A 20,075-nucleotide genomic window follows, 5' to 3' on the forward strand; every position below is an offset into this window, starting at 1 on the left:
CACCCAAGAGAAAATTACTATTTTTGTTCTTACGCAAACTGCTTATCCCTGAATTGGAAGAAATTCATATCTGATATGAAGTTGAGTTGTCCTCGACGCCAAAAAAAATAGCTCAATCGTTGGATGGTCCCGTCCATACCTTCGGCCGGTGATGGTGCATAACGTATGAGGATTAATCTTTTCGTTCGGGATCGAGGAAATTTGAGTGTTCGTATCTCGTTTGATTGAGCCATTTTTCAGATTCTTTTCGTATCTGATAAACGGCAACTATACTTCATCTTTGGTATCTCATATCCAGGTAGAACCTTTACGACAAAGTTCTTTTGAGACTCTATTGTATCACGACGTTTTGGTCAGTTACTTGGCTGCTACTTGAAGGAAGTAGATCATGGCAAGACTCAGTAATCTGTTATCGGCCTTGACGGTCGGCACGGCCATAGCGAAAGCTGCTACCATCGAACATTGGTGGAACATCACTTACACTCAAGCAAATCCAGATGGAGTGAGTCTGATCTACTGTTCCGACAGATGTCAGATCTAGTCATGCTGATGATGTATGTGTATTGGTAGTTGCAAGAGAGAAGGGTGATAGGAGTGAACAACTCATGGCCGTGAGTTATGATCATCGATGAATCGCGTGTAGAAGGGACATATATGAGGCATCGCTAACATGGCTCCTCGTGGTATAGTCCGCCAATGCTTACAGCCACTCAGGGTGATGTCCTAATCATCCACGCAACCAACGGTCTAGGCGATGACAGCGTCGGAACGTCCCTGCATACCCATGGGATGTTTTTCAACGGATCCAATTGGGCAGATGGAGCGGTCGGCACCACCCAGTGTCCTATACCTAATGGATACACCATGGACTACCTTATCGATACCTCCAGACAGACCGGTACATACTGGATACATGGTCATCATGAAGGTCAGAATACCGATGGATTGCGTGCTCGTAAGCTCATTCGTTCTACACTAAGTAGAAGACGATGCTGATTTGGACGGCTGTATCGTAGCATTCGTCATCAGCCCGCAGAATCACACAGGTAGAGCAGATAACGTAACGTGGGATGAGGAATATACGCTTGTCGTATCGGATTGGTGAGCCCATCGACACATGACTGACCTCTACAAGTCAGTCAAGCTTACTACTCAATTGACAGGTATCACGATGAATACCCAGATCTAATCAAAGATGAGTTCTTGACATGGACCAACCCCACTGGCGCTGAGCCTGTCCCCAGTGAGTATCTGTCTCGACCAACTTTTCCCGATGTTCCACCAGACATTGATCGTGATAATGTCCGCAGAATCTGCCGTATGCTACGTCGCCAAAGATGGTAAATACATCCATTCCAACGAGGATCTCATGAAAGGAGTAGGAGTAAGCGACGATGCCACGATCAACTTCGAGGCTGGCAAAACGTACAAGATCCATATTGTCAATACCGGTACTTTGGGAAGTAAGTCTTGCTTTAGCCTTCATTCCGATCCAAGAACCGCCAACAGGTCGACGGTGACTAATCTGGCTGTTTCGATTACTCAGTGTTCTGGATCAAGATGGATCAACATCAAATGAAGATCATCGAAATGGACGGTATAGAGCACGAACCCTATCCTATAGATGTATTGACCGTCTCTGTCGCTCAACGGTACTCGGTCATTGTCGAAGCGCTCAACACGACCGGTACGAACTACGCTATGATGATCATGCAGGATACCGATATGTAAGTCAGCTTCCGACGCTCAACCCCTTCTGTTTTCTGTCGCAAGGGAATTGTCGGCTGATTGCATATAATATGATATTAGGTATGATGCGGTCCCAGACGACTTACAGCTCAACAACACCATCCAGATAGTATATGACTCGAATGCTGCCAAAGCGGAACCCGTCGAAACTGCCATAGACGATATAGTCACATTCAACGACACTGAGTTGGTACCGATCTTAAGGAACGAGCTGTTGCAACCTGATGTCAAGTTTGAGTTGAACGCCTATTTCGACGTAAGTGATATACCTACCGGCGACTCATTTGTCCAGGGCCATACTTATGTCATATGCTGGCTGCAGACCTACGATGACGGTACCAACCGAGCCTCATGTAAGTTCATCTCATACCTCATCTCATCTTGAAGCAGTGAACTGACGACAAAGGTCAACGTAGTCAACAACGTAACATTCCAAATGCCAATGGTACCCTCGATGTTCACGGCCCTCACTATGGGCGATGACGCCTACAACACGGCAGTGTACGGTGCTCAGACCAACGCATTCGTGTACAAGCACATGCAAGTGGTCGAGCTTACCATATTCAACTGGGACGCCGGGTTCCATCCCTTCCATTTCCACGGGTAAGTGATATTCGACCGTCTCTTGTATTACACCGTTGAGGGTCAAGGCTGATCATGTTCTGCGCTATAGGCACGAATTCCAAATCGTCCATAAATCCTTTGACGTAACTTCCGACGACCCCATAGTCAACCCCGCAATTAACGAGAATCAATCCAACCCCGCCCGAAGAGATACCATCGTGATCCCCCCCACTGGAAGTGTAACTTTGCGATGGAGGGCCGATAATCCCGGTGCATGGATGTTCCATTGTCACGTAAGTCAAGTGCTTCCGTATGGGAGGTAGATGGATTAATGTACTGATGTGTGGGTTGGGGGGATATTCAGATCGACTGGCACTTATCATCAGGTCTAGCGGCGATCTTCCTAGAAGCTGTGGATGCTTTCCAAGCTACCAACACCACCGACAATGAGGTGCCCCAGCAGGTCATTGATCAGTGCAACTATTGGAAGACCCCCACAGGCGGGAACATTGTGGGCAAGTACTCTACGGAGGACTTTAAGGGACAACCGTATGGGCCGTTCCCTCTTAAGATGGTAAGTTTAGTTTCACCCCTAAACAGGATCATTCCAAACAGGAAAGATGAGCGTGATGGCTGATGCATGTAATGACGAAATAGGGTTGGACCTCAAAAGCCATCGGAGCCTTGGCAGGATGTATAATCACCGTCCTGTTGGGTATAGCCACGATCGTATGGTACGCTTCTGGTGAATTGGATGAAGATGAGTTAGAAGAGGAGGTGAAGTATAAATTACAGGCTAAGAAGAACAAAGTTCCCTTATGGAAGAAGGTCTTACCTAACAAGAGTGGTTAGTCGTTACGATAATGGGTTTATGCAGTATGATGTGATTTGAGCTCGATATAAGTCTGATTATCGATGCATGAGATATATAACATGACAAGGGAATTGATTTAATTTGACAATTTGTAACCTTTTGAAACCACAGTTCTTTTTCTAAGAAGGGTGTACATTCTCTATCCATTCTACTTTTTACCAATCTTGTGCATCTCCTCCAACACATCCAAGATGGTACTTGCGCTCCAAGCCTGGGTTCGACAAGAGTCGTAACAGAATGAGCCGTCTGAGTGGATAATGGAGAACATCAGCAATAAGCACAAACAAAGAACGACCATCTGCTTGAGCGATACACATGAGAGAGCGGTATTTTGGTGGCTGGCCCATGCGATGAAAGGTGCACTCACTGCTGTTGGTCAATTCAGGTAAACCTCTCCAAGGGTCAGAATCAATATGGTGGGCATGTTTCTGAAGGATGTTGGAGATGTAGTGCATCGTTCGCGATGGGTCCTATGGTATCAATACGACAAGTCAGTGTTTCCGACTTTTGGATTTCGTTTGGAAAGAAGACTTACCTGTTTGCCTTCACCAGCCAGCCTATCGAACTTGAGATACGCCATAAGGAACCAACCGGTAGGGAACACCCATTCAGGTCCTTGGTGGTACTGTGATGATGGTTGAACAGTCAGCCTATCCCCCTGAAGTCACATGGATTATGCGCTGATCAGGACCAAGTCAAACTCACATTCCATCCCTTGGCAACAGCTTGGTCTCCACTATCATTCGAGTTATCGTAGTCCCCTCTGTACTGACTATCTGATGGGTCTAACGTCTTCATACCCAGTGGGCCTCGTAGGACAGCATCGGCAATTTGAAGAGCCCCGATAGCCTTTTCAGGAGTGAATAGTTCGGGAGCAACGATCATGGAGAGAGTGTAGTTGCATCGGAGCTAAAGGAGACAGACCATCATCAGTCTTCCTTGCCCATATGCGATATTTGGGAATGTATTGGAAGATCATATGAGAGGAGATGAACTCACTTGATAATCACTCCATTCTCTATCTTTAGGCGTACCATACACATCCTTGTAAATACCTCTTCGGTTCACCATACCAGGGTTGATATCGTGCTTGACGTCCTCGGAAGGATCAGCAGGGACGTAATAACATTTCTCGAATGATTTCTGGATCAGGTCGGCCCATTCTTTGTATGTTACCAGTCGTTTCTCGCCTTTAACTATGAATACGTATCCATCAGTCAGTATACATATAACCTTCACATTTAAACACTCGTAGACGTATGTAAGCAGGAGAGACGTATACTCACTGGTAGCTTCAACACCCTTAGAATGCCATTTTCCAGCCTTCACCAACCCATCAACCCAAGTCAAGGTACTCTTGAGTAAACCGGTGATTTCGACTGGTGAACCATCTCTGGGAGTAGCAGGTAAACCTTTGTTTCCAGCTTTGTCTGATGAACCCATCTTGTCCATCCAGGTACTGCATGTGATCCCAGGGTCAGTATCTCGTCTACATCGCTTTGAAACGGTCTGATGCTCACCCGCAGTTGTACCTGTTACCACCGAAGATGAGACCAGTTTCCCAGTCTACCCAGATCTTTTGGTTAAACCCTTCATCTTTCATGTCCATGTCGAGGTTGGGACCGGCCTAAGGGGCGGGTATCGGTATTAGCTAAGCACGAATCATTGATCAGGTAGGATACGCACATTGTATTCCCTAAACTCAATCCCCTCAGCATGCCTCTGCAGAATCTCCTGAACCAGCTCCTCGACCGAACTCTCATACTCGTATGCTCGAGCGTGATCCCATTCAACCCAAGTATCATCCGCAGGGAACCTTCTCTTGACTTTATCGCCCAAAAGCGCCAAACCGTTAGGACACATCTTGGTATAGTCTTGGATGTTCTGGCAGAACCACCCTGTATTCAATGACATGTCAGCTCACCCGTCATAAAGAGAAGGGGTGGTGTTGGAAGTAAGGGGAGATACTAACATGGTCCATCCCTACAGTTGTATCTTGGATTTCTAGTAGAGTCGAGCAAATTAGGGATCAAACCGTGTTTGAGGGTACTTCCGAAAGACAAGATGTGGTCACGAGCAGCTGGGAAATTGCCCGTGGTGAGGAACAAACCTCTGAGGGAGATGAACTGTAACCCAACAGGTGTATCATCAGCCTAATCCCACATCAGATGTAATCCGGAACGAGGAGTCCCTCCCCATGCACGGGCCTCCAAGCAGAAGGAAAAACTCACAACATCTCTACCCCAACACCTAGCCCACCCAGCCGCGAAATGTGGCAAACCAGCCGCAAGCGACGCAACAGGCTTAGCAGGATTGATACTAGCCGACTTCACCAACCCATACATCTGGACCGAGCACAACGCGAGATCATGAGTGAACGAGTGTCCAGAAGAGATAAATTCCGAGGATTGTTCCACCACAGCTCGTCGGGCAGCTTTATACGCTTCGTATATCACTAGAGCGAAATACTTTGGTCTCATGAATGCAGGACAGGTGTTTTTGATGAGGTCGAATCGCTCGGTTAACCAGGAATGGACCTTGGCGAGTCTTGGGAGGTCGCCTGTTTGTCTGTTGACCGCAAATACGATTAGCCAGCTGCTCGAAGTCAAAAGATACAATATCCAAAGCCAGTGGCTGGTGAGGTATGTGTTCAGCATATTGACCAAACTCACTTCTCCAATCGATTAACAACATAATCCAAAGCCCAAGTCCCCTCCCTCAAGTGCGCACAGAGCGGATGACCCAAATCGTTCTTCTTCATAATCTCTCTCAAGGGGTGCATCCATCCTTCCAGCCCACAGTACACAAGGGTCCCATAGTTCGGTATAGTGTAGACACCATCCCCACCAGTCGCATCTTGCTCTTCACCATCAGCTCTGTGAAGGACGGTATTGAGGTCGACAAGATCAAGTTCGGAGAATGCCTCGTACGCTCCCGATTGGATCTTCGCGTCGAGGTCGGGGTAGATCTCCTATTTCGCATCACAAAGATTACATCAGCTCGCTGGAGTTTGAGCTTTCGAGTCTTGATCGTGGTGGACTCACATTCATCGAAGTGGAGAATACCATGATACTACCTGGATCGAACCTATCAGGAATACTGATCTCACTGTATTGACCATCGTTATCTTGACCTTGGGTGATATGGGGCTCAGTGATCTCTTCAAGTTTCGATGGAATACCTTTGTGAGTCTTGGGACCAGATTTCCACTGGGAGAAGTCGGTAGAAACCGAGGCACCGAAGAGGTAAGAGATGTTGGTTCGGGATAGTTTGATGGGTTTGACTATAAAAGCAAAGGTCAGTATAAGCCGAGAGTCTTGCGTGAAAATTCGAAACTCACTCCATCCTCGTCCTTGGAACCCTTTGAATGCACAATGAGCAATGAGCATGTACCCCTTGTGGGTGATGGGGTGTACTCGGTGGATCATTATGTACTGTGAAGGTTATCGAGGTTAGCTCGCTGCGATGATGAACCATGTGTCTCCTCAAAAGATTCCATTGTACTTTGAGAAGCGACCACTCACCTGCCCTTCCTCATGCACATGACCCTCAGTGTATCCCTCCTCCATCATCTGCGTATGCAAATGATTCAACACCCTCTTGACCTTCCCAATACCATTCTCCTTTGATGGGTCAGAAACCTCATACAACCTATTATCAGTGACCAAATCCAACAACTTGGGATACAAGTCATCGAAACCCTTGTTGGATCCCAACGCGGCTCGTGAGAAAGTTACGAGTGCACCAGTGGATAAAGCATCTTCGGCAGTTCGTTTATCGAAAGGCGATTGGTTGTCATGGGTCAGGTCGTAGAATACAGCGTGCGGGGATGAACCTTGTAAGGGAGTGACGATACATGGTCGACTGGCGCCTTTACCGAATACTGGTGAGAGCTCGTCGGATGATGAGAGGCAGGCGGCGTCCATTGAACCTGTGTGGGAACATATTAGCTTAGATACCATTATGTAGGCATAACGTGTGAGTCAAAGCTGACTTACCGACTGGTTTACCAAGACCGAATCGCCATAGTCTACAGAGACAAGATTAGCTTTGTCCTACGCACCCAAAAAGATAAGAACATATTGATACCCACAAATCAGCAAAGTTCTTAACATCATGCCCATTATAAGCCTCCCTAACCAAACTATTGATCCCCAACTCTCTCACAAACTTGAGATCCATCTCTTGACTTCCCGTAAACAACTCAGCCATGATATACAAATTAGGGTTGATCCTTCGTCCAGCGTCAATGACAGCCACACCCAACTCGAGCGGCGTGGAATGACAGTTATCCAATCTGAATCCGTCAAAGGTGGAAGCGAGTAACTCCGTGTACTTGATCATATGATCCCACAACCACGGGTTATCTTCTCTCTTGGTACCGTAACGCAGCTTGACACAATCGTCCCATACGATGACCTGTCTTCGGATGTACGCTTTGGAAGGGTATTCTGCGAAATTCTTGAGAGGGTCGGCACCCCACATCCAACCGTTGTTGGCTAGTGCGAGGGAGGCTTGGGGATGTTTCGAGGTGGTAGAGTTTGAGGGAAGTTGGGTAAAGTATTTCTCGACCAAGGGTTTGCTGGAGTGGGCGCGGACTGTCAGCTGAAAGTATAACACTTACGGTGCAGTATGAATCAAGGGGATTCTGGTCGTATAAGTAAAATCTACTCACTCCTTAGTGATCTCTCCCAATTTAGGTCCACCCTCTTCAACTCTATTAAACCTTAACCTTCCTACAATGCCATCAACAGCCGCATTGACATCATCATTGCACTCTGCATAAAGATCCACATTAAGCACGTCCAAAACCTCTCCCCATTTCTTGACTTGGTTTTCGGGAGATTCATTGGGGAAAGCCTTCTGGATGAAACCAGCCGCGATGTCAGGTCTGACCCATGAGCAGTACCTCGCGGAATAAGCTCTGTAATTTTCGATTAGATCTGCAGATTGTGATTTAAGCACTTCAGCTAATTGGGAGGGTGATTGATTTCCTGATAAGGCTCCCTCGAAGGGTTGAGGAGCAGGGCTGTTTTGGAGTAGAGAAGATCCGACTTCCGATACGGATGAGCGAACGTCGAAGACGTAGTATTCCCATAATCTCACTTCGTCGATCGCGTTTCGGATGGCGGGGACGAGTCGTTGTAAGTCCTCTTCGGAATTGAGGGTTGTAGGTAATCCCAGGGAAGATAGTTTGGAAGAAAGGGCGAGGATGGCATTTTCCAACTCTACCGCTGGGGCGAGATGAGGGGTGTTGTGGGGCGAGTAACCTAGGTGAGTAGGGTCGATATGTCAGCGGTGATCTTGGATCATCAACACCAAAGACATGGTCGAGAAGTGACAGTGGATTGTATGTAGGGAGGATGGTCGACGACGACAAGAAGAGGAATCGATCAAGAGAAGAAACACCATGCGTAATTGGAAAATGAATGCCTCAAAAGGAGACAGACTTACCAGCTTCAGGATGCTCTTCCAACCACGGACTATCATAAGCCATATGATTGAGTACCACATCAGTGACACCTCCCAGACCATACTTCTCCTTGGCGACTTTAATAACCTTTTCGATCTCCGCCAGTCCACCATCTTTCACATCCTTGTTAACTAAGATAGCTTGATCGTACGACAACTGATCTTTGATAGAGTACGGTGATCCGGAATAACCACGTTGTTGCAGGGGAGCCCAATGCAACATGTTATAACCCCTTCTCGAGGCCTCTTCGAAATGTTTCTCCCATTCGTTGGTCTTACCCATCCATTTGGCCAGTACACTCAAGATGATCAGACCGTCCAGAGAGACGTTGGTAGATTTGGGCAAGATTACTCCTGCACTAGTATCGCTTAGTGGGTTGGGGGAAGCATCGGAAGAGAAGAATGGGGTTCTGGCGGGAAGGGAGATGATGGGATCGACGTTGAAGTATCCTCTTCGGCCTGTTATTCGTGGTGAAGAGGGGGTGGGACCATCGTATTCGATAAAGTAGCAGAAAGCACCTGGGGCTGAGATGGGGAGATCGACCTGGACTGGTCTGTTAAACGAGGGAAGGTAAGCTGAGCACAGCAGAGATGGAGATGGTAGTGAGGCGGAGCGAGGTAGGAGGGACTCATGAAGATAAAGCATACGCAAGGGATGTAAAGCAAGATGTGGTAAGAGGAAATGATAACGATCATAACAATTTGACGACCAAATTAATGTTGAGAAGAGCCACACTCACTTGCTCAAATCAGTAGGTAATCTCCTCTCCTTCCATTCCCCTCTTTTGAACTCTCCTCCGTCCATCGGGAAATCAGACTTGAGAACACCATTTCGGGTGACGTTTGTCCCTGGTCGGATTGAGAATCGAAGGACGTATGGTCGGGTGGGCGGTGGGAGACGGATGTACTGGGGGGGTAAGCATGGTTAGCAGGATGAAGTATATAAGGCTGGTGTCAAGAGGGGATGTATGTATATAGTCATGACATCTTATACGATATGATCGTGACATATATATCAATGATAGTATGAATGCTCCCCCATCCCACCCCTAGCTTCCATATATATTTGTTCCCCCATCCCACCCCAGTCTGCCAGACAGTAGTCAAGAATGCACCCCTAGCTACCAGACTAAAGTCTAGAATGCACCCCAGTCTGCCAAACGGTAGTCAAGAGTTCACTCACATCCTTCCCCTCTCCTGGCCCTCCATCATCCTCTAGCGCCAACTCCCAAACCTGTACAGGTTTCCCTTCACTCTCCCCACTGAAGAACGCTATCGCCTCATCTTGAGGTGTCTTTGGTGTTTTCGGGTGTCCATCTGATTTGTGATCTCCGTTTGACTTTGGGAGTGAGATGGAAGTGGGTTTGATTGATACCATTGTGCTTGTTGATGATGTAGATGGGGTAGTAGTGGTATATACGATATGATATGAAGAAAGGAAGGAAGGAAGACAGAGATGTGTCGTATTAGTGAGATAAGTAATGAATGAATGGATGAGATACAGTAGTTGGGTGGTTTTTGAGATTGGTAGAGGCGGGTAGCAAGGTGAGATGGTGAATGTGAATGGGAGATGGTATATCTATCTACTCTATCTATCTGCTATGAATGATATATGCTCGACTGGATTGAATTGAAATCAAGATGCTTTTTTCATCGATGTTGCTGTTGCTGTCGCTGTTGCTGTTGCTGTTGCTGACAGTCCAGTCACTTTGATGATACTCTACCGTGTACTACAGTGAGTGTATTCAGGGTAATACACTATATCCCATCAGAATGACGTGGTGGCGTGTTGTGTGACCACGTTTTACAGATCAGTCCGGATTCAGCTACTCTTAGTGCACGGTGCTCCTGACAATCCCACCAGGGGCTGGCAAGGAGGTCCATGCTCACCAGGATTTAAGTGCTAAGCGAGATTGAATGTCTATAGTAGTGGTCAGTTGCCGACGGGATGAGTTGGCCATTCACCGACTGATCATCGCAATATGACCAAACCAGGCTGGATTGATTGATTGTTGCCAAGTGGGAATACTGCGAATGATTAGTAACATCATCTCCGAATAACACTTGTAGCATAAGCTTATACCCGATCATAGTCTGGATAACTTACAATCCCAACCAATCAATCTAAACTACACCGAAATAAACAGCCCCCCCCCCCACCCAAAATCACCGACGATCGATCGTACACCATGCCCCTCCTTCCCTCATTCCTCCGACCCAAACAACCACAACCTCAACCCCAAACCACCTACTTCCTATCCTCCCCACCACCCAACTTTCCCCTTCGACCCATCCCACCCCCGGGCTCACCCCGAGTAATACCCCAATCCAACCTCATCTTCTCCCTCACCCACCCTCCACCCCATACCTCGGAACCCACCCTGTTCTTCCTCCAATGCGTGCCCGACCCTATAGGTTTCCTGTACCATTCCTCGTCGTTCATCCAACAACGGCTGAGTCTGGATAATACCCATAGTATAGAATGGAGGCATCAGCTGATTCAATTGGAGCTAGAAGAGAAAGATGGGTTGGCAGCTACGTCCGGAGGGAGGATTGGGGTTAGTCTCAGATGGGTAGAGGGGATTATGAGGAGTGTCAGGGATGGTGAGAGGGATATGAAAGGTGCTACGAGGGAATTTAAAGGTGTTTGTGAGTTACCTCTTCAAAGGAATACCACGATACGTAAAGAATACCATGAGATTCCTTACAGTCTCTCCAAGAACCTCACAATCTCTGCATTTGAAAAGCAATCACGCAGATACTGATACTCTGACTCGCAGTACTCCACGAGCTAGTCCACACAATCCAGCATGACGGCCAATCAACCTGCCCAGGATGGCTCACAGAATCCATAGCAGACTATATCCGTCTCCTCGCGCAACTAGGTCCAGAACATTGGCGGAAGAGTGGTTCCGGCCGGACAAACAGGGGATGGGAAGATGGGTACGATATAGGTGCGAGATTTATTGAGTGGTTGACCGGCAGTACCCCGAAGATACAAGAGGAGAGCTCGTCACTTGGTTCTCAAATCCCCACTCAGGATGCTTTAACTAGTCCTACGAAGACTTCAGTGGAGGGGGCAGTACATACCCAGTATCCCAACGCATTACCATCGAACGATCTGCCTCCCTTTGAAAAGATACATAAAGGCAGGAGAGAGCAGGATCGACCAGGCCCATTCCCCGATTTGATCAGGCTTATAGATTCGAGATTGAAGTATGAAAGGTGGGATGATATTTGGTGGAATGAGTTGACAGGGAAAAGTTTGGAGGAGTTGTGGGATTGTTATTTGAGGTATTATGGGAGATCAGAGTAGAATAGATGTTCCGGTTTTAGTTGATGATAATCATATGATTAGATGAGTTGTACACTGTACATGGTTTCCTTATTGTTGTATACTCTACATGCATATGATGATACTGAAAGTCGACTGATGGTGGCACTGACAAACACAGCTAACACGGAGGCAGGTAAAAATGCATCACAGTTTTCCTAACACGACAAGCATATCCATCCCGAAGATGCCCAACTCATTCACATGAGGCCACATCGTGCTCCCAGTACAATACGCACCGAAACACTCGCACTCGCACTCCAAATACCTCACAATCTCTTCAACATACTGTTTAAACACACTTACATGTCACAGTACGAGATACAGCGTCCAGACGTGTCTCAAGATATCAGATCCTTTGGTAATTCCCAAACCAAAGGAATAGATAGGGGTACTACCCTACCTCCTTTCAATCGCACCAACCTCTGACGGATGTTTTTACGTTTCGTTAATTCACAAGCATGAAGAGTGGATGGATATATACCTACGAATCCGAGACTCCCCAGACCATCTTGTCTGATTCATTTCACAACTATACATACAAAGAGCTATAATACACTAGCGAGATTTCCCATTCCCCAGGAAAATCGAAAAGCTTTGTTGAAAGCTTTCACCAACGAACTTATTTTTTCTAACAGTATCTAAAGTATACAGAATAGTAAATCATAACAAGCTTATTCACATTCATTACTTTACAACTCAACAGTCCCGTATACCTACTTACTAATCTAAAGTATAACCCATAAAAGTATAAGTCACACACCAACCAAGTCTACTCACAATGATCCTCCAAACATCGCTCCTCCCCCTCCTCCTCACCCTCGTAAAAGGCAGTGTGATCCCCACAAGCATATCAATACCTAACGAAGATGATGATGGGTCGACTCCTCCCCAGGAAACACAAACACAAACACCTCCATACGCCCCCGTATCGTCCCAATCCCAGGGATACGCTCCCTCGTCAACAGGAGGTTATCCAATGATGGCTTCATGCGGTGCCTCGGGGTGTCCCAACCAACATGCCTCTTCCGCATTTGCATCCGCTAGTATCCCTCTAGTAACTACTTGTCTTACTCCTTCTGGAGGGGGTTCTTCAAGTTGTCCATACGAACATACCTCTTGTGGCTCGGCAAGCGCAAGTATTCCCCTGGTCACTACCTGCCTTACTCCTTCTGGGGAGGAAACTTCTAGCTGTTCTTACGAACATCATTCCTCGGCTTCGAGCTCCGCAAGTATTCCATTGGTTACTACCTGTCTATCTGCCTCAGGGGAAGCCTCGTCATCATGTCCCTACGAATATCAATCCTCCACTTCTAGCTCAGCAAGTATCCCACTAGTAACCACCTGCCTCACGCCGTCTGGAGGAGGATCTTTAAGCTGTCCCTACGAACACCCCTCACCCACCACCACCAGCACCGAAGGCTGCTCCCAATCCGCCACAGTCACATCAACATTCACCGCAATCACCATTCCAACCTCATACGTGACTGTTACCAGTATCATTACATCTACCAACTCCATGTCCATGTCCATCCCCTCCTCCGCATCCTCTACCAATGGGGAGAATGGGGGTATAGGTGTGAGCGATTCTAGCGTATCCACTTCCTCTGGGAGCGCCACATCAGAGGGAAGTACAACCACCTCAGCAACCTCTAGCACTTCAGCCTCCACTTCCACCGGATCTACGACGGACAATGCCACGAAGACCTCCTCAGGTCCAGGGGGACAGGGCCAACCGACCCCCACCGCAGGGATTTGGGTCTATTTCGAAGATTATCTCGACATCACCATTTGGAAAGATACCCAATGCGCCGACGAACAATGGTCCGGATCTAAAGCTATCTTGTGGATGTTCGGGTTTTACGAGGGGTACTTCCAGAAGGTTTTTGACGTAGTTAAGCATGAGCCTCCGGCGGAGGGGGAGGGAAAGAAGGATTGGGGAAAGGCTACGGAAACTATTCGGGTGGGTTATGTTCTTCTCTTTGGTTTTCTCCTTTCTTTTAGGTCTGTGTCCCTGTCTGTGTTTGTTGTTTTGCCTGGTTAAAACTGCCGGGAATACGATCGTATCAAGTCGATTGTCGATTACTGAGTCGTATTGGCCCATACGGGAAGTGCGGAGCCGAGCTGACCTGGTTCTACCGTGATAATCTACCAGTGCACAGCAAGTGTCACTGCATCCCCTACCAAGATATACAGCATGACGGTCGATCATACTTCCCATCCTACCTCTACTGGTGGACCGGCATTCTTCACCTGCACTTCCTTAACTGCGTCGGGGTCAACAGCCACAGCCACAGCTTCGGCTACGGCTACGGCTACGAACGTAAGTGCTCGTTCCTCGTTGCCGTACGATCTGAAAGCTGGCTGATGGGTCGATCTCGCTGATGCTGTTTATTCTAGACTTTGGTGGAGACTTAGATGCTTGGCGGGGGAGTAACGATCAGATCGTATCTTATATATACACATTCCTATCTCATATATACTAGTATGACATACACCTAAGGCGAGACAATCAATGATATTTGTTTTTGTTATAAGTTAAATCAGACTTGCAGCATCATACACAAAGTTATACAAAAGGGACGTTAGAGCACGACGTGGGTTTCTCAGTTGGGAGGTTATCACTGCTTGGGCCCTCTGTCTGCTTGGGACTCTGCATAGCTCTATATATACATGTTTCTCTGCTATCTTGTCCCTCTACTTCTTCATCATCTCATCTCCTAGAACTTCGCTTTTCTGCTTCAGAGAAAGTGGGGGAAAGTGGGGTAAACGAATTCGAATTCCGAAGACGGAATCAAAATATCTGCCCATAACTTCGACGCCGCACAGACGTGACTTACCTTCCTTTCGCTTCCCTCTTCCTACTTTTGCCTCGAATTGACTGGAATAGATCCATGAGTATCCCGCCCAAAGACAGGTACTGCACTAAAGTCCAACATCATGGCGCAGCACGATCTCACACTCATCGGAAACTCTCTCCCCCTCCCACCAGAGCTCATCTCCCTAACCCTCCACTTTCTCAAATCCACCGCCGATACCCAAACCCTACACTCCCTCGTGCAATGCTCCAAAGCACTCTATCAAGAGCTCATCCCAACCTTATACCGAAACATCACCCTCGACAAGCACAACTCTCACTTCATCCTACAGGGGCTGGGCAAGGTGGATGAAGAAACTGTATTCGGGATATATGATACCCACAATAACTCGCTCAAGCGTTACTTCTCCAGGTCGCTTGTCCAAAGACCATACCTACATATCAAGCCTTTACGTCGGAAATTGACTTTACTAAGCCACGTAGAGAGTCTCGTGTTGGAAGATCTGCAAAGTGTCAAAGCCATTACGGGGGTATTATAACGATATCAGAAATTATCCAATACCTACGATCCAGAAAATGCAATCTTCTCTTCCCTTCGTGAGATATCGCTTGGGGCAAGGGCAGTAAGAGGGATGGGTAGGATAGCCCGGAATGCACATACGAACAAGGCCAGGTGCAGATCCAAGATGAGTAAGAGGGTGATAGAAGATAGTAAGGCATGGTACGAGATTATATTCACCTCTCTGAAAAACGGTATATCCCCCCGTGTATTGTCCCTTGAATCCCCCGCTTGGGCAGATCCGACAAAGAATTTGGCGCATAGGCAGGTGGACGAGGCGCTAGATATGGATCGGGTTCAGCGTGATTTGATGGGATTGGTGAGCTGGATAGTGGAGGGGAACTGGACGTTGGAGAAGTTGGTTTTAAAGGGGGTGGTGGGGTTCGAGTGGTTGCCTGGACTGTACTATTATCAATCGCGTGATGATGATGGCACGACCGATCGGCGACATGGAGAAGAGGATGAGGATCATGAACAAGATAGTAAGAGGTGTTGTCCTAGGTACGAGATTCATTATGCCTCGTCGATGGAGATAGAGGAGAAGATCGGTAAGATTAGATTTAAGAGAGATCAGGACGAGCACCAGGATCAGGATCAGGATCGCTCTGAAGTAATCGTACTTGGGAAACACAACATATGGGACGAACGTAAGAAGACTTTGGAACGCTGGTTGAAAGAGTACGAGCTGGACGTAATTGCGAATCTGCCATTACCCCATCAACCTGAGCGACCGGACGGCAGGAAGCTGAAAGCGAGTGTGAACATAATAAACGCTGGAGATATGTTTCATAGTACGGCAGGGTGGACAGGGTGGCTGGGAAATGTTATTGAGGATGAGGAGATAAGACATGATTTGAGGGAGAAGATAGTATTTTGTTAGTTCAACGGCCGGAAATGCACTCTCCTTTTTTTCGTATGGGAGTCGCACGTTTCACGAGGTTTACCTCGAAATTTATTGTGATGAAGCTTTTTGGTTCTTGCTGGGGTGTCTTGGGTTTCTTCTTCAAGCAACCATCTAGGACTTCTCACAATACCTGGTCGCTACCTCCGTGGAGGATTCTCCTTCTCATGTTCCAGACTGTATTTTGGTGCATCGCTTTTCGCGCCTCTCGCCTCTTGTGTAGACTGATCTTGCGTCATTTCAAGCCATGAAACACCATGAAACAAAATGGCATGCTAGATAGATACAGTATATTGCCAATTATCGAGCGCTTTGCAAATTCGCTTCTTACAGGTCACACAGCCACAGACCAGCTCCTTTCACCCGTTTCATCGTGGCTGGCCTCTCTGACCGAGGAGGGGCACGCTTTGACACCAAATCCTTTCACGAGGTGGTGCGATCGTCCTTTGTGGCGATGACGAGGCAGGTCACCATTTCAAGCGGTGAGTATGGGATATAAATACCTGACTCGACTACGGACTCTCGTACATCCTAATAATTCCAAGTGATCTAATTTAACCGCAAAGGGTCAGTTCGACATCATCTCTCAGACCTTAAAACTACTCAAAGCCATATCGAACAGCTTGGAGTCACTACAGCTTCATTATGACTATCAAGCCCTCTCTCGATGATCTGAATATCAAGAACCTCAAGTCGGTGAAAATCGATCCTTCCCTCGAGACGTTTTGTGTCGTTCATCCCGAGTCCGACCTGGAGACTATAGCTCTTCGAGTCAACCCAACACTTCCAGACAATTATCATACTATTGTCCCTGGGATCCCTACAATCGACGGTCAAACATGGTCCAGCAAGGATGGCGATCAAACATTCAGCAATTACTCGTACAATCCAACCGAAGCGCTCCCAATTACCCAACTACCTGATAAGTTTGTGGATCTCTACAATCAATTAGTAGATGATCCTGCTACTTGTCAGTCCTATGCCGAAGCTCTCGCAGGCAACGGACAATCAAACGTCTCTCTCTACCTTGAAGGCGGAGCGATCGCTATCGAAGGTGCTCTGTTGGAGATATCTACATTTATACGTAGCACACTTACAAAGTTCCACAAGATTCAAGAGTCTGCGTTCCGCGATTTTCATAAAGGGGGGGTCCAGGCAATCAAAGGATCTACCAGACTGACCAAAAGCGATCAAGCTGATCTCGGAAGACTGTTCAGTGACGCCATGACCGCTGGTTATGATTCCCACCGATTATGGGCTGCGTCCAGCCTGTACCAGTTAGCTCATGACGCCGAAAATGATCAGAAGCAACAAAAGAAATGGAAACAGAAACAAAAGGATTATCAGAAAAAGCACCGACATTTGTTCCCTGAGATTACCAATGGCACGGACACTGATCCAGGTCCCAGCAAGTCCTCAAACGATCAGCAGGGACGAGGGGTGATGAAGATGGTGCGTCAGCTAGAGGATAAAGTGAAAGACTTTTGGGGGCCTGAGCAGCCGGTCCCTCAGAAAATTGACCAGTGGAAGTGGTTGGTGAATCAAGAGAGATCCTCCATAGGATACAACCTGGACGAGCACCAGGAGCTTCCGAAGATGGATGAGCCAGGGACTGAGTCATCTCCAATATCTTCTGTTGCTTCGGATGCCCCTGATCGTTCCCTAGACCAATATGCGAGGGCTAGCCGAGCTGGTACCGATGGTTTGCCGGGGTATCGCAGACCTGTATGTCTGCGCTTTGGTTTCGCACATGACCCTACCATTGCCGATGCCTTTTAATACAGAAGCAATTTTCAGCAACAATGAACACTACCGCTAATTTAGGAAGGGTTATTGAGGACGAGGAGATAAGGCAGGATTTGAGTGAGAACGTAATTTTTAGATAGGGTATTATATCGGAAATTGACCTGCGAGATGTAAAATTGCCCATACTCGAGCTCTGTGCTGCTTTCTTTTCGAAAGATCATGCGATTCTGAGTGACGTGTGTTCGCCGGTTGGATCATGCAATGGCCTTCTGATCTCATGATGGCACGCTTACACGACGGATCCTTTCATTAATGACCAGGCAGTGTTTGAAAGAAATGGTGAACAAGCAATATCAAATCCTGCTTCAACCTTGATTTCGGTATACCCGTCTCTGTGTTTCATCCTTCCTGTCACATCGCAACATCTGTAACTTCCCTTGTCAAGATAGACATGTACCGCCCAAGCGTGCACAGCGCCTGCCACCCTACCTCTTCTCATTCGCTATCCCCTCGAGATCTAGACTCTAGACCCAGGAAGCGGTTCACGTCAACGCCTATCCTTTGTTATGATGATGTTATCTCAGACCCCCAAACTTGACGGTGGTGCAAATTCGATGCACTCTCACCGAGCAGACCTTGCAACAGGGTATATATAGTAGAGATGCACTCTCACCGCGCCATCAAAGTCCACCGCCGAGCCTTTTGTAGTCATTCTTGGCGGCCATATCCACTCGCAAGGAATCAACTCTAAGTATCTTAACTTGATTGCTCAGCATCAAAATACCATGAGCGCCGACCACCCCAGCACCACTGCGCTCGCAACCGAGGACGTGGATTTCTATAGTCACGGACCATTCTCCTGTGTTCATCCCGATCCAGCATCTGATCCTGAGGGAGCCCACTTGGCTATCCGATTCGATCCCAGGACCTCGAGTGGGGACCAGGTCATCATACCAGATATTACGGCTGTAGACGGTACGACATGGACCCTCAGAGAGAGCGATCGAACATACACGCAACATTCCGTGCCGATGCACCGCAGGCTGCCTCTAAGCGTGTTTGCCGAGCAGGTCCAAGCACTCGATAGGGATCTCTGTTCGGCCCTTGAGATCTGTTCCGCACGAGCCTCAGAGGAGCAAAATCCGGACACATACCGTGAGCGGTCTCAGGCCTACACGCTCGCCGATCAATCTCTTGCGCAGGCTCGAAAGGATTTCCCATTTTTCATCCTTAGCGTCGACGGGTACATCTGCGACAGCCAGATGGCAGCGACCGACAGAACTGTTGCGGAGCATTGCTCTATCATCAATGGGTCGAAGCGACTTTCCAAAGGGGACAAGACGAGACTCTGCAAAGCGTTCAGAAACGCGCACGACAGGGTATACGACGCAGACATCTATGTAACCAGGCATAAACTTTTCGCTGTAGCGGCTAAGAACGCGTCAGATTGGCTCGCCGACCGCTACCAGGAGAGGTCAAGGTATTTCCAGGGTTGTGCTGCCTCCCATGGAATCAAAGTTGATTTCACGAACATCGATCCGAACATTCCAAGTGAAGAGGCAACGGCTATTGGTCTGTTGGACAGGACGGTGAAATCGATTTTTGGGCCTCGTCAGACCATCCCGAAGAGCTCGGCACAATGGACCAAACTGAGGGACAAACCCAAATCGAACACGGTGTATGATCTGGAAACATTCAGAGAAGTTCCACCCGAGCGTGGAGCTTCGCACGATGATGGTGAGACCAAGCGTCTGTCCTTCGCTTACCCTCACACTGTAAGCGATCCTCAAACTCCGCAAAGCTCATGAGATGCAACGATCTGGATGTTATTGCATGGTAGCGAGTTGACAGTCCTGCGACACAAGCACTCTCTTCTTGGATTTCGTATGTAACTTATGCGTATGCATATATGTCAAATGACTGGGACAGTGTGTCAAGCGTACATACTCTCCCCTAGACAATGTCAAGGAGAACGTCTGCCATCATGTCACTTGCGATCCCTATGATCTCTGCAAACATTATGCCAACGTCGGCGGAGTACAATTCTAACACATCGAG

The 20,075-nt window shown here is 47.7% G+C and overlaps 8 protein-coding genes across 8 annotated transcripts; 7 read left to right on the forward strand and 1 right to left on the reverse strand.

Annotated features, from left to right (window-relative positions):
- Positions 1-388: 388 nt before the first annotated feature.
- I302_100081 (uncharacterized protein) lies at positions 389-3,165 on the forward strand (the record flags this gene model as incomplete). Its single annotated transcript, XM_019190102.1, has 13 exons — positions 389-502; positions 571-611; positions 690-955; positions 1,017-1,101; positions 1,164-1,243; positions 1,311-1,463; positions 1,547-1,727; positions 1,810-2,005; positions 2,072-2,102; positions 2,166-2,352; positions 2,423-2,606; positions 2,678-2,887; positions 2,971-3,165. The coding sequence occupies 13 exons, from the start codon at positions 389-391 to the stop codon at positions 3,163-3,165; spliced, it is 1,923 nt and encodes a 640-aa protein (XP_019046850.1).
- Positions 3,166-3,335: 170 nt separating this feature from the next.
- I302_100082 (glycogen debranching enzyme) lies at positions 3,336-10,037 on the reverse strand (the record flags this gene model as incomplete). Its single annotated transcript, XM_019190103.1, has 20 exons — positions 3,336-3,433; positions 3,555-3,657; positions 3,723-3,812; positions 3,893-4,096; positions 4,187-4,383; positions 4,474-4,646; positions 4,708-4,814; positions 4,874-5,085; positions 5,160-5,313; positions 5,419-5,755; positions 5,860-6,158; positions 6,232-6,470; positions 6,528-6,621; positions 6,712-7,118; positions 7,186-7,217; positions 7,281-7,769; positions 7,863-8,457; positions 8,642-9,213; positions 9,400-9,566; positions 9,843-10,037. The coding sequence occupies 20 exons, from the start codon at positions 10,035-10,037 to the stop codon at positions 3,336-3,338; spliced, it is 4,764 nt and encodes a 1,587-aa protein (XP_019046851.1).
- An 811-nt stretch (positions 10,038-10,848) lies between these two features.
- On the forward strand, positions 10,849-11,975 carry I302_100083 (uncharacterized protein; the record flags this gene model as incomplete). The annotated part of the gene is made up of 2 exons (XM_019190104.1): positions 10,849-11,308; positions 11,440-11,975. 2 exons carry the CDS (start codon positions 10,849-10,851, stop codon positions 11,973-11,975), a joined length of 996 nt encoding a protein of 331 aa, XP_019046852.1.
- Positions 11,976-12,774: 799 nt separating this feature from the next.
- On the forward strand, positions 12,775-14,411 carry I302_100084 (uncharacterized protein; the record flags this gene model as incomplete). The annotated part of the gene is made up of 3 exons (XM_019190105.1): positions 12,775-13,956; positions 14,149-14,316; positions 14,394-14,411. 3 exons carry the CDS (start codon positions 12,775-12,777, stop codon positions 14,409-14,411), a joined length of 1,368 nt encoding a protein of 455 aa, XP_019046853.1.
- A 522-nt stretch (positions 14,412-14,933) lies between these two features.
- Positions 14,934-15,350, forward strand: I302_100085 (uncharacterized protein; the record flags this gene model as incomplete). The annotated part of the gene is made up of 1 exon (XM_019190106.1): positions 14,934-15,350. The coding sequence occupies one exon, from the start codon at positions 14,934-14,936 to the stop codon at positions 15,348-15,350; it is 417 nt and encodes a 138-aa protein (XP_019046854.1).
- Positions 15,351-15,497: 147 nt separating this feature from the next.
- On the forward strand, positions 15,498-16,250 carry I302_100086 (uncharacterized protein; the record flags this gene model as incomplete). The annotated part of the gene is made up of 1 exon (XM_019190107.1): positions 15,498-16,250. The coding sequence occupies one exon, from the start codon at positions 15,498-15,500 to the stop codon at positions 16,248-16,250; it is 753 nt and encodes a 250-aa protein (XP_019046855.1).
- Positions 16,251-16,916: 666 nt separating this feature from the next.
- Positions 16,917-18,157, forward strand: I302_100087 (uncharacterized protein; the record flags this gene model as incomplete). Its single annotated transcript, XM_019190108.1, has 2 exons — positions 16,917-17,996; positions 18,056-18,157. 2 exons carry the CDS (start codon positions 16,917-16,919, stop codon positions 18,155-18,157), a joined length of 1,182 nt encoding a protein of 393 aa, XP_019046856.1.
- Positions 18,158-18,802: 645 nt separating this feature from the next.
- Positions 18,803-19,825, forward strand: I302_100088 (uncharacterized protein; the record flags this gene model as incomplete). The annotated part of the gene is made up of 1 exon (XM_019190109.1): positions 18,803-19,825. The coding sequence occupies one exon, from the start codon at positions 18,803-18,805 to the stop codon at positions 19,823-19,825; it is 1,023 nt and encodes a 340-aa protein (XP_019046857.1).
- Positions 19,826-20,075: the final 250 nt, after the last annotated feature.

This window comes from Kwoniella bestiolae, chromosome 1 (assembly GCF_000512585.2).
Source record: "Kwoniella bestiolae CBS 10118 chromosome 1, complete sequence".
Lineage (NCBI taxonomy): Eukaryota > Fungi > Basidiomycota > Tremellomycetes > Tremellales > Cryptococcaceae > Kwoniella > Kwoniella bestiolae.